The 13,016-nt window shown below is 33.0% G+C and overlaps 1 protein-coding gene and 1 pseudogene across 1 annotated transcript in view; both read right to left on the bottom strand.

The window, feature by feature from the left end:
• The window catches only part of CSMD3 (CUB and Sushi multiple domains 3), a 1,010,791-nt gene that overhangs the window by 202,397 nt on the left and 795,378 nt on the right, over nucleotides 1-13,016 (bottom strand). The window contains exon 31 of the mRNA XM_064476888.1: nucleotides 10,015-10,209. Within this exon, the coding sequence (XP_064332958.1) occupies nucleotides 10,015-10,209 (195 nt within the window). The remainder of the gene's footprint in view (nucleotides 1-10,014; nucleotides 10,210-13,016) is intronic.
• Nucleotides 8,839-9,520, bottom strand: LOC105093300 (small ribosomal subunit protein mS31-like; annotated as a pseudogene).

The raw sequence follows: 13,016 nt of genomic DNA, 5'->3' as shown, positions 1-13,016 counted from the left end.
GAAGATAAACCTCCAATAAGACTATTTTATCATAATGGTAATAAATACTATTTTAAATTATAAACTATTACTCTAAGTAACTTATTTATTGTACTATTCATTCTCCTTTGCAGTATTATTGGTAACATTGCTATGAGTTTTCTATCGCTTCATCTGTTCACCAAAAAGAAAGAAAGGAAAAAAACAGTCTCTATAACTTGTGAATTAAATTTGTTCTATAATTCCACACTCCTGATTAACACTTAAAAACATCCATCACTATATTATAATCAGTGGCTCATAAACCATTTTCATGGCTCACTAAGTCAACTTAGTAGGATATGAGCTTCTACATCTGTCACCTCATTAATTGGCTAGATTCATTCATTTGATTTTGCTGCTAGGAAGGCATTCCCTCCATCCTTCAGTGCTCTGTGAGCTGTGTTCTCCATCATAGAGTATGTTCTTAGAAAAAGAAAAGTCATCCTATGACAAGGAATAGCTATACTCCTTTGATAGAGCTTCCATGTCACCATATACAAATTCTGCTACAAATAATAGTCTTGTGGGCATGGATAGTTCATGTGTGATACCTATGTCACTAATTTTTAACCTTATTTTCAAAACTGAGATATAATTCACATACCGTAAAATCCACTCTTTTGAAGCACACATTTTTTTTTTTAGCATAGTCACAAAGTTGTGTAACCAACCCCACGATCTAATTTCAGGATATTTTCGTCACCCCCAAGATAAGCCCTCTCCTCATTCGCAGTCACTCCCCACTTGCTCCACCCCCAAGGCCCTAATTAATTTTTTTCTAACTGAATTTTAGCATTTCCTTTAATTTCAAATGTAGGCAAAATAGTACAGTAGCAGTAGAAGTAACTGGGACTTTGTTGCCAAAAGAAATCAAAGATATTTTAAAATTATATACAATTATTGCAGATGCCTCAAAATATTGTTTATGCTCATCACTACTAAAAATAACAGTAGCTACTATACTTGCTGGAACTTCTAATTTAAAGCATTAATTAAGAAGCATATATATTATTACATCCAAAATGTGTTTTTTCAATTATAGATTTTAAGTACTTCGATAGCTGTATTTCAGTATTATTGGTTTCTCTTTCAAGCCTATGTGATTTGTTTTATTTTATGCATTTAAAAAGATGACTCTAAGATCCATAGGCTTCCTCAGAGTATGCACACACACACCAAAGGAATCTCTATTCCAATTAGATTCCTCCCAAACCACCTCTCTTTGTCACCTTCTATCTACTCTTTTCCTTAAGGAAGGTTGGCTCATAGATTGTTGCTCTGGCCTAAGAAGATCTGGAAAATATTAGTGCATTGAAGGACCCTTTCTTTCCTGCTCTTTTGTCTCCTTTCCTAACAGAATTGATGAATTCTTTCTTCTTAGGCATCAAAAAGGTCCTAAAACTTGGGTTTGGAACTTTGGGAGAAATACCTACTCTTAGGATTGACTTATGCTTAAGGCTATCTAGAACCATAGCCTAAATATGATTCAGATTTGCTCACTAACTCTCACATGTGGCTCAGTCTAACTCACTAGATGTATTTTGCGTTTAGGAACCAAGTTCCCTGTCGCTAAGAGAGCTCTATTTTGTTTTCTTTTATGAATGCATCTCCCGTAGGAGTCTTGGAGTGAGTGGTTCACTGGTTAAAGATAGTATAAAATGAAAATTTCTGTGTTTAATAAAGGGAAGGGAAGCAGCACCCTCCCTCTCCCCCTTGTCTAGGGTGTCTCCTTGAGAACATAATAGGCCCAACCTTTTCATTTTACAGTCCAGGCTTCCAGCCTTCTGACCTTTGAAACTAAACAAATTCTTCTGAGATCAAATCAGGTTATCACAAGGTATACTCACAAGGTACGCAAGAGACAAGGTACATCAATTTGTCTCTCAAAGAGATAAAAGAAGTGTTATTTGTTCTTTCTTCACTGTATACATTTGTGTGAGATTCTGTTGGGTCTTTGTAGTGTCTTTCATGGACCGCCTGCAACGTGCCCTGTATTCCAGACATGCATATCCAGTAATAAAACTGCTTTCTTTCTCTTTTAGGTTTTGTGGAATGAACTTTGTTAGTAGAATTTTTGTTTTCTCAACAGAAGAAAATATTTGGCCATATTTAAATCTCTTGTCTTATTACCTTAATACCATTTGAATCTCACCATGACTTCTAACAGTTACTGTTACATACTTCACTTTCTTCATCTGTAATGAGATAATCACTTGGTTGATTCAACTTTCTATACAACTTGTTTTGTTTTTCTGGGTAAAATAACTAGCAACCCATTAGGAAGGCATGTTTGAAGTCTGACTTTAACACAGACTAGATGGTAGTAAAGAATGGGGGCATCTTAATACAATGAGAAGCCATGTAACTACCCATCTGGAGACATGGTATAGACTGAGATGCCAAAATAAGGGAAAATAAAAAGATTTAAATATGAATTCCAAGTCTGTGGTCACAAGAAAATATGTTCTGAATTACAGGCATTGATTTGCAGTTGAACTGTTTCTCACATGGGTGACACTATATAGTATGTTTCAGAATCCACAGCAGGAGGAATTTATTTATAACAATGTTAATGATTCTCTAAAGGAGCATGCAGGAGGCCAACTGGAGTGATAATGTATGTAAGAGTGACTGGAAACTAGCAGGTGCTCAATAACAGCAGCTTCCCTTCCTGTTACCTTTCAGATACGTTCCCTTCTATCAAACGAAAATAAAACATGCTTTGGTTTTAGCACAATACTACCTTAACTTTTTTCAATACAGAATACAGTGCACTTCTTTGTAGAACATAGCTCTGACAAATATTCTGTGAATTATATCTGTAAGCAAAATTCCTATGTGTAGCTGATTAAAGGCAGTTATCTGATGATACTCAAAAATAATTTACTGCTAGGCCTTTGTCTATATATCTTTCATCTACATGCTTTAATTATATAACATATTTAAATGACATCAAATACTAAATGGCTTAGTATATTAGGCTAGATAATTTCTATCCGCTTTTATAATAGCATGGGCACGAGACTTCTTTCACATCTCAAAAAATTTTTGTAAACTTAGAGGATATTCGAAATAATGAATTAGCTGAGGGCAAGTCATGCAATTTAAATAGAAAATCTGGAATAAGAGTTCGGTTATTTAATTCTTCATACGCACAAATAATATGATTTAACTAAAAGTAGGTCATATAAGGTTACTAATGAGAGATAACACTAAAGTTGGAAAGCTATAATCCAGGGCTTAAGTTAACATGAGTGAAACAAAGGTATTAAAAAACAATGTTGTAGATTTTCAAAAGCACTGAGTTAACACTGACTATATCTATTGAGTCATGTGTATTCTGTGCAAAGTTGTATTTCAAATGGAATGCAAAAATGCATTTCAGGTGAATACTTTTTATCAGTTATTAGTAGAAATTTACCCTTTCTTAATTCTCATACCTAGCCTGGAGGAAGATTTCAGAGATAAAGGGAGAATCCAAAAATCTCAACACTTATTCTTGGTGCAGGTACTCATTCATGAGACATTTAACCAACTAAAACTGGTTAAGAGCCAGGCACTCTACGGTTCTAGATATAAAAAGATGAATACAAGGTCATTTGTAGAATTACCTGCCTACCTATAGGGCAGTGATTAAGAGCATGAACTCCTAAACAAGATTGCTAAGTAAGTGTGACTTTTAACAACTACCTGAAACTCTTTGTCTTAGTTTCCTCATCTATAAAATGAGACTATGAGTAGTCTCTAATTCATGGGGTTGTGGTGAGGTAAAAAATCATATGTGTACAAAACTTCAAACTGTGCTCAACACAGGTAAGCTATTTTCTCCCACCAGTCCTCCTCCCTATGCTCCTCCCTATAGAGCTGCTCGAAATTCCAGCAATATTCCCTGTTTACTCTTCGTATGAAATATACCATCCCCTCATGCCTTGTGCCTCACCTGGTTCCTTCTTATTTATACTTTTAAGATTAAGTTCATGAATCACTTTCATAAGGAAGACTTTGCTGACCTCTCTTTTTAACTAGGTCAGATGCACCTCCATGCTGCACTTACAATACTCTGTTTTTATTTCTAGCAATGTACCTTATCTGTTTGTATCTTATCATGCTGTATACGTTTTAAAGGCAAGGACCATATTGAATTCATGTTTTTATCCCTAATAATTACTACAGGGCCAGGTATATAATTGATACACTTGGACACCTGAAAAAAAGAAATGAATGATACTTTCTCTTCTTTAGAATAATTGCCCAGCTAGTGATTATTCAACAGTCCAAAAACATTTATTCTTAAGGTCTTATTATCATAATTTTCTATCAGTTGGATGCTTATTGTATGCGATAGCAATAGAAAAGATCAAGAATATTGAATTGTTCCATTTACAGAATAAATAAGTCATGGCAATGTAATGTACAGCATGGTGACTATAATTAATATAATTGCATAATTAAAAGTTGTTAAGAGAATAGATCTTAAAAGTCCTCATCACAAGAAAAAGAATTATAACTATGTATGATGACAGATGTTAACTAGACCTATTGTGATCATTTTGCAACACGTACAAATATCAAATCATTATGTTGTACACGTGTACACGCCAACTATACTTTAATCAATCAATCAACAAAATTATATTGTAATGGTACTGTAGCCAGTACTTACAAATTTAATGATTTACACATCAGAGATATCTTTACCCAGGATGTATTGTTTTAATTTTAGATACATTGATTTTATCCTGGGAGCTTTGGGGTACAAGGGGAAAGTAAATAGAAAAAAAAATTTCTACTAAAAAGACAAGTGATCAGATGCCTGAAAGAAGTGACAGAGCTAGCTAGCCAGAGAGCTGGGGGAAAAGATTCAGGCAGAAAGAGAAATAAGTGCAAAAGTCCTGAGGCAGAGGTGTGAGCAGTGCTTTGAAGAAAAATCCAGGAGGCCAGTGTGGCTCAAAGAGTAAACTAAAGAGGGACAATATTTAAAGAGGTCAGGGTGTATACAGACAGACTGAGTAGAGCTTCTTATTATAAGATATTTGGCATTTATTTAGATTTAGGAAGCCACTGATAATTTTGAGCAAATATGCGATATAGTCTGAAATATGGTTTAGAGATTACTTTGTTTTCTGCAGAAGAGGACTGAGTGGGGAAACAAGGGAATGGGAGACACTAGTTAGGAAAGAGGCTGAGATAAGAGATGGCTGGTGCCTTAGATCATGGCAGAGATGTATTTATAGAAACACATGTTATATCATTAGGAGAAAAAAAATCAAGTAATGAATATTAAGGAAAATATGGATTCTGTCACCATTTGTGTTTTATTATCTTTACCTAATATTGAGTCAGATCATGGATAAGAATGATATATGACTTCTGTTTTAATCCAGTATGTCTATAGATAACTAAAGTAACTTAGAGTTTCAACAGATACTTTTCAAAGTCTGAAAAATAAGAAGGGAAGAAGTTATTTTCCAAACACATTTTTTTGATCACAAAGTGAGTTGCAGGTACAGATATCCTGTTCTGCCATCATTTAATATATGTGACATTCTCATGAGATAAACTGCAGGGTTTCTCATCGTTGAGCAGGACTTACCACAGGATGCTATCATTTTGGATCTACTTCTGACAAATATAATCTCCCAGTGTCCAACATAAGCTCTTAAAAACATTTTCTTCAGATTTAAAATGTACACTTAATCCTAAACCATGATAAAAATCCATCTCCTAAAATAGACCAACTGCAAATTCTTAGGGTTCAGTTCAGGTAAATAAATATTCTCTAAGAGCCTGCTTGTATAAATTTGTGTCTTGCGTGCTAAAGAGTAACACGCAGCCCAAGAGTTCATGAACTTATGATGTTCTAGGGTAGGACTAAAGCAACGTTATAAGAAATAAATAATTATTTTAGCATTTAGGGATCATAGTCTAATTACCAACCCCCTACTCTTGTACTCTGCAACAAAGTCGACCAGTCAGTCAAAATTTCCTGCCCACATTCTTAAAGACTTTTGTCAGGATTCCAACAATGGGGTAAGACTTAGCATGAAAAGCAGCAAAGACTGGTAACTTAATTCTCAAGCTTGATGAAATCATAAATAGAGGCATAAGCAAATTAACACATGACAAAGGCAATTACTAGAATGACCAAAAATAACATAACTCTGAAACACTGAAGAGAGGGGCTATGGATGTGACATAACTTTTTATCTGTTCTATTAGGGAATCAATAGATAGTGTCTAATATGGGTACATAAAAGATAGAGCTTAATGTGTTATGCAGAGTCACAGAGAGGGCCATCAAAGCAGTTAGGAATAGAAATTATTAGAAAACTCAGATAAGGAATAGAATAGAGAGGAGTATGGCAGACGACCACTGCTTCACATTGTTTTAAATGTTAAGCTTCCCTGTATTCTTAGTTATTACTTAGCACATTTTACTTTGATTAAAAAATACAAAATTTATCTCAAGAAAAATTTATGCTTATGAATTCTAGTTTTATTGCACATGCTTTACACAGTAATTTGTACTTTTAATTATTAATGTATTAAACCTGAAAATTAGCCAGTTATGTATATTTTGGATTTCTGTATGGTAACCATGAAGGAAAACAAACAGATATGTGTGGACCTGATCAAGAAACTAAAATGTATTAAGCTCTCCTTAGTGTGTGACAATAACAGTCACAGAACCAAATGCTTAAATAAGTAATTTAATATAATTATCTCAATAACCTTGCAAATTACACAATATTATATCATGTTTAGATATGCAAAACAAATAAATTTAACAAGGTCATATAGTTGACCAAGGCTTTTTTCTTATTTTTAAATCATTGTTTAGATTTAAATATATCTAGTTCCAAAAATGGGCATTATTTTCCCCTCAACCATACTAGAAATGATTGGTTATGGTTATATTTTTAACATGAATAAATCTTGATTTTTTTCAAGTAGTTTAAAGCAAGCATTGAATAACTTTGATTTGATTTTCATATCTTGGCATTATGGCTAAAAGTCTAGTGATACTTAAGTAATAGTAAAAATTATTCTCTCTTAAGAAATGTTAAAATCCTCAACTCCTACACTATTTTCAGGATTGAGTGAGTGTGTATCCATATAATGACACTGATAAATTAGATTTAATTAATATTAAAATGATAGAAATATACTAGTTCAACTAAAACATAACATACATGCAAAGTACAATGAATGTTTTCCAGTGCTATGCTTTTTTTAGAACATTGTGTTAAAAATCACATATATTAACATGTCAGCATTTGCTAGGAACTTCACTAGGCCCTCTCTATGTGTTGTGTTTAATATTTGAATCTTCACAATAACTTACTGAATTACTGATTATTATCTGGCTTCAGAGTTTAAAAAAATCAGAGCTCGGCTTGCCTCATGTTACAGACACACTAAAAAGACATGAATTCAGGTCTATTCTTCCCTCCAAATTGGCTGTAAATATGACAGTTCAACCAATATGAAATATACTTAACTGAGCTATAATTGATCCATGAAAAATTTTTGGTTCAGAAGGATTTATTTCTACATATCATGACATATTTCCATGCTGAAATTGACATTTCTATGACCTATGAATAGAGAAATCTTTTGGAAAGAAACAATTATTTTAGGCAGGCATATTCTTAGTGAATGCTATATATTCTGGTGCTCCCGTCTTTCTCATTTGTCACTGAAATCTATTTATTTACTCATTTATTTCAGTGATTAACACCTATCCTTGATCTATAGTTTTCTGTATCCTTTGATTTTTCTCCATCAGTAAATTTTGAAAAGTGCTTTTCTAGGTTTAGTATGCTTTTCTGCCTATAAACAGATTTCCCTTTCGTATGGCTCTAAATGCTAAGATAATACAATCACTTTTTCTCTTAAATTTCCTGTAAACTTCCAAGTCATAAGTTCTCTTTGGCAGAATTTAAATCCCAATTAATTGTTTCTTTTTATTCCCTTTATCTTTTGATGGATGAAATCATTAATTCAAGAATTAAGCAGATGTTCTGATATTAATAGAATGGCCATTTAGTAGATATCTATCTTTTCTTTATTTCTTATAACAACATTTTGAAGTAAAGAATTTCAATTATCCCTGAAATGAGAGACACTAGCTTAAAGAGGTTAAATGATTTGTGTAAGGGAGAAATTATGCACATATAATTCTAATAAGTAAAGACATTATACTACTAAGAAAAATTACCATGTGTCTAGACATCAGAAATACATACTTTAAATCATTAGATCAGAGTTGCTGGTTTTTCTTGTCCCACTGAAATTCACTGCAAACATATACATATATACCTACATGCGCGCACACACACACACACAAACATAAGTATATGTATATTTATTGTATTTTATTTATCTCTGTATATATAACTGAAAAAGTTCCATAAAAAAATCTTCCCTATGTTCTTTGAATTAAATGTTTTTCTCTTCTTTTTCACTTTATTTTATTCAATTTATATCAATTATAAAAATGTTGGTCACAACCCAGTAAATTGATTTTATGACTCACTGATGGTGACCTATAGTTTGGAAAATCTGCCCTGGATGATAGCATTCCCATGTCAATTTTGTACCATGCATTGGATCACTCAACTGACTAGGGAGTCTGTGATAGCTTTCCATGGTGATATCATTGTTTTCCTTACTAAATTGTATTTTTCACTGTGTTTCTATCCTCATAAATACAGAGTTATATAGAAGCATGTGAGTTTTGAACATGCAGTATTATGTCTTTTTTTAGCAAAATTATTTTCTCCAGTTATAATACCCATCTACAACAGCTTGAAATTAAAATTTCCATGGTCTGTAATGGAGCTGTATATAACTTTCTTTAAGGATGACCTGCTTTTCCTTAAAATAATTTTTAAATCACTCTATGTTCAATCTCTTTTAACACTCAGATACGGGCTTTTGAAAAAGCCACAAAGCACCAGCTCTATGTAAAGTGGTGGATTGGTCCTTATTTTGGAAAATCCTCCAGTTAATTATCCTATCCATGAAATTCTGAGCCATCATCATCAAAAACTGCTTCATTGTTAATTGGGGACTCCCAGTTTCCCCTCTTTTGTCCATTAGATCATCTCTTCAAAACCATTCTGAAAGAGCTGTTCATTTACTGCAGCTAACTGCTTAGCAAATTCCACACCCCAAGTGAAGGCGATTCTGTTTCAGGAGCCTCTTCACTAACTGCCTTAACTGCAAAAACATTAAGTCTCTTCTCCTTGAGTATATTTTTACTGAAACTTTTTCAAAGATCAGTGATTTTCTCCTGGCTACGATCATTGTCAGATCCTTCAACATACTGAATCTGATGCCCTGGTCTCATACTCACGTTAGCTGTGGCAGATCTGGCAACTTTTATATCTGACATTATGCTACTGAAACTAATTTTAGGTATTTCTGCAATTTTCTGTGTCCTTGAGTCTTCCTCATGCTGCTGGAGCTGCCTGAGTAGCTCCAATTTGTTCATCACTTTTAGACAGCCTAATTCTTAGGAGAAATGTTTATGCTTTCTGTATCTCTATTTCAGACAGATTTATCACTAATTTTGAACCATATTTAAGTTATTGCATTTATCTACATTTGTTGAAATGTCAGTTTCAGTGTGTTAGTTCCTAATTTCTCAGTCAATTGTTTCTTAATACCTGAAGTTTCAGGCACTCCTTTAAATCCTGACTGCACACAGATGAACAGAATGGGCAACATGCCTGCTCTCAGAGAGCTCGCCTACTATAATGTGCATGTTGCTTTAGAGACACTTGGGAATAGAAGCACTTTTCCAGAACCATTTCTTTACTGAATCCAATGAAAAAATCCTTGATAAAAATCTCTGCACTGCCTAAACCACACTTGTAATTGATTGTATGCTAAATGGTTGATTTAAAAAAAAAAACACAGAAATGACTTCAAATATTCCTTGATTCTTTCTAATAATAAAAACTCAGCCCCCAGATATTTTCTTACCATGACAACTTGGTAAGGCTCTGTTCCACCCGGGTCTTCCATCATCTCCCATGATACAGGTGAGTGTAGAATAACCTTGAAGAACATAACCAGCATCACAGTAATAGGTGACTGTTGACCCTAATTTATAATCCATTCCAAGTCTGGTGCCATTCATTATACTGCCTGGATCAAAGCAGGACTCTCGGAGTTTTGCTGTAAAACAGTGTTGATTGAAAAAAACAAACTGTTTTAAATACTATTTTTTAGGAAACATTTAATATTTCTTCATTTCTACCTTTAAACAAATGGAAGCAACCAGCACGCTTTCTGCCTCTGTTTGAGGGCTCAGAGTACAAAGTAGCCCTTATCTATATCTGACATTTTACTAATTCATAGTGATTAGTAAAAGAATAAAATTCTTCATTGGTCTCTCATTAAAATTAGTATCTAATATATATAGTCAAACATAGAGTTTTAAAGTTTATTATAAATTATGTCCTATAATCCATGTATAAGTATTTTAAATAAATTATTTTAGAAAAGAACTTCTTTCTTTACTTAATATTTTTTTATTTAAAAGATCTTACCCCAAATAATGTACACTTATTCCATATGACTGAACCTAGAAATGGTACTACTACCTAAGTTGAGCTCAGTTCATTTCACCACTATGAAGAAAGTAAAAGACCACATTTCTCTGCCCTGAAACCATTTCTCTTAACCTACCTCCTATATTTATTCCCCACATTTCTGTCAGAGGTCTACCCATTATAAAATAGCAACAAAATCTTTATAATATCCAAACCATGATCTTTTTGGACAGAGAGTGTGTGTCAAAGCCAAGAACTTTCAAAATTAACAATAACAGATAAATTGAAAAGTAAAGTCTATTCACAACAAAGACCTATTTTCTGGGCACCCAGAAAAGTGCAATAGAGAGACTTACAGAAAACTTTGAAAATATACAGAGAAATAGATTAGTTCATCCACTTAGGGGAATAAGTAGTAAAACGCTATGTTGTTAACATATCTATGTAATGCCATAATGTTTTTATTTTATTATTATTATAGATTACTTTAGAAATAATATGTGCAATGTAAGGGTCATCACAAATTCAAGATAAGAAATGTGATTTTCTAAATTAGAATTTATCTTATGTTAATGGGAAGTCATGAGGTAGGTATATTTTTGGATAAGATTCACGGAATCAAGGGAATTTAAGTTGACAATATCGATGTTTGGCTATTACAGGAATTATATTGTTATATCAAAATCTGATTAATTGTAACAGGGGGAATATATTTCTTCCATTCATAAAAACCTGCAGAGTTCAAAGTGCTTCAACATTTATAGAAAATGATGAGAAATTTGGGCTTTAGGAAGAATACTTCATAAAATTTCTACAAATTCAACTAAAGATGAAATGATGAAATCAAACATTTTATGATTTTGATAGAATATCAGAGGAATGAAGAAGGTTCACTTTCTTTCCTTCCTTCCTTCCAACAAACCCATTATCCAAGTAACTCTGGAAATACAGCAGTGGACAATGAGAAAATATTCAGGCCCACACGTCATTTATATTCTATTAAAAATAATTATATTCAATAAACATTTGTGATTGTGATGTGTTACATTAGGAAAAGCATTCAGGAACCCTTCAGAAGAACTGACATCTGAACCTGGCACTGAGAGAGAATAAGCTGACTAGGTGAAAGCGAGATGAAGGACTTAAAGGGAGAAGGTGTCCTGGAGCCTGTAAGTCAGATAAACCGGATTCCTAAATTTCAATCTCAAACCAAATAACTTAATCTTCTCCCAAACACGAGTACACTAGCCACACACACAGGAGTACAAAAAATTTATACCATATGTTATATTCAGATTCCAATAAAAAAATTGCTCTGTAGCTCAAGGAACTGTATTTCTTCCTCGCTAAAATATCACTGTTTTAAGGAAAGAATCAGCAGGGTGAATATTAAGTTTGGTCACTAAGAATGGGGCTTTAGTGTTGCTGAGGCTGGTTTGTTTATTTTTAAGAGTAAAATCTCACAATAAACCTTTCCTTAAACAAGCAGGAAAACTACAATGTAATTTTTAGGCAGAACAGCAACCTAGCATTACAGCTGGCCTTCATGAAATTGAGCTAAATCCCTTGAGGGAAAAAGAAAGACTGAAATTACTGTTTAAAGGGATTAATCTCTTTGACAAGTCTAACTGCCTAACATTTATCTTTTGAGAAGTTTGCTTTTTCCCTTCTTTAGAGTTTTCCCCAAATTTTCAGTGATACATCAGTGAAATCTATAATGTAAACATCCTACTTTTTGAGGAAAGGGAAATATGGTAGATAAATTGAATATATTGCCTCTGTAACAATTTTATATTGTTAGCCTCATTCAGAGAGGATTCACTTATCTCATTATTGTGTTTCCATGGTACTTTAAATCCTTGGTGAATAGCTTTCTATGAATAATGCTGCCTTGTTTATATCTCTGTATGCCATAGCAATTGTATCTGGACATTTTGAAAACATCTGGAGAATCCCTATATTGAAGGTCTAGGAAGTAGATGGAAAAATTTAGTTTTTGGAAAAAAAATTGTGAGGCAGGCAAGTTGATACTATTATTTTTATAAATAATTAATTTTCCTTGCCTTAACTGTAGTTTGCCTACTGAAATGAATAGATCCCAGGTAAAAGAGTCCTTTGACACATACTCTTCAAATAAAGTATATTTGAAGATGTCTGCTGGAAGATAGACATGAGCATAAACAATAAAGCTTATATCTTAGCTATGGATTTTTTCCATTTTTACAAAACATTTATTTTTCAAGTTTTTTTCCACAGGAAATAAAAGTATCCCAAATGCTTATTTTAATTAAAAAATTTGACATTAGAGAGCTGAGAAATGTGCCTTGAAGAAGATCCAATCGGAAAAGTTAAAGTTTTATTATGTTCTTGTTCTCATTTTATTAATAAAGACATACAGATGTTGATATATATATATATATATATATATAT

The sequence above is a fragment of the Camelus dromedarius genome, chromosome 20, assembly GCF_036321535.1.
Source record: "Camelus dromedarius isolate mCamDro1 chromosome 20, mCamDro1.pat, whole genome shotgun sequence".
NCBI lineage: Eukaryota > Metazoa > Chordata > Mammalia > Artiodactyla > Camelidae > Camelus > Camelus dromedarius.
Note: the sequence above shows the minus strand (reverse complement) of the source record. Positions and strands in the feature narration are given on the sequence as shown.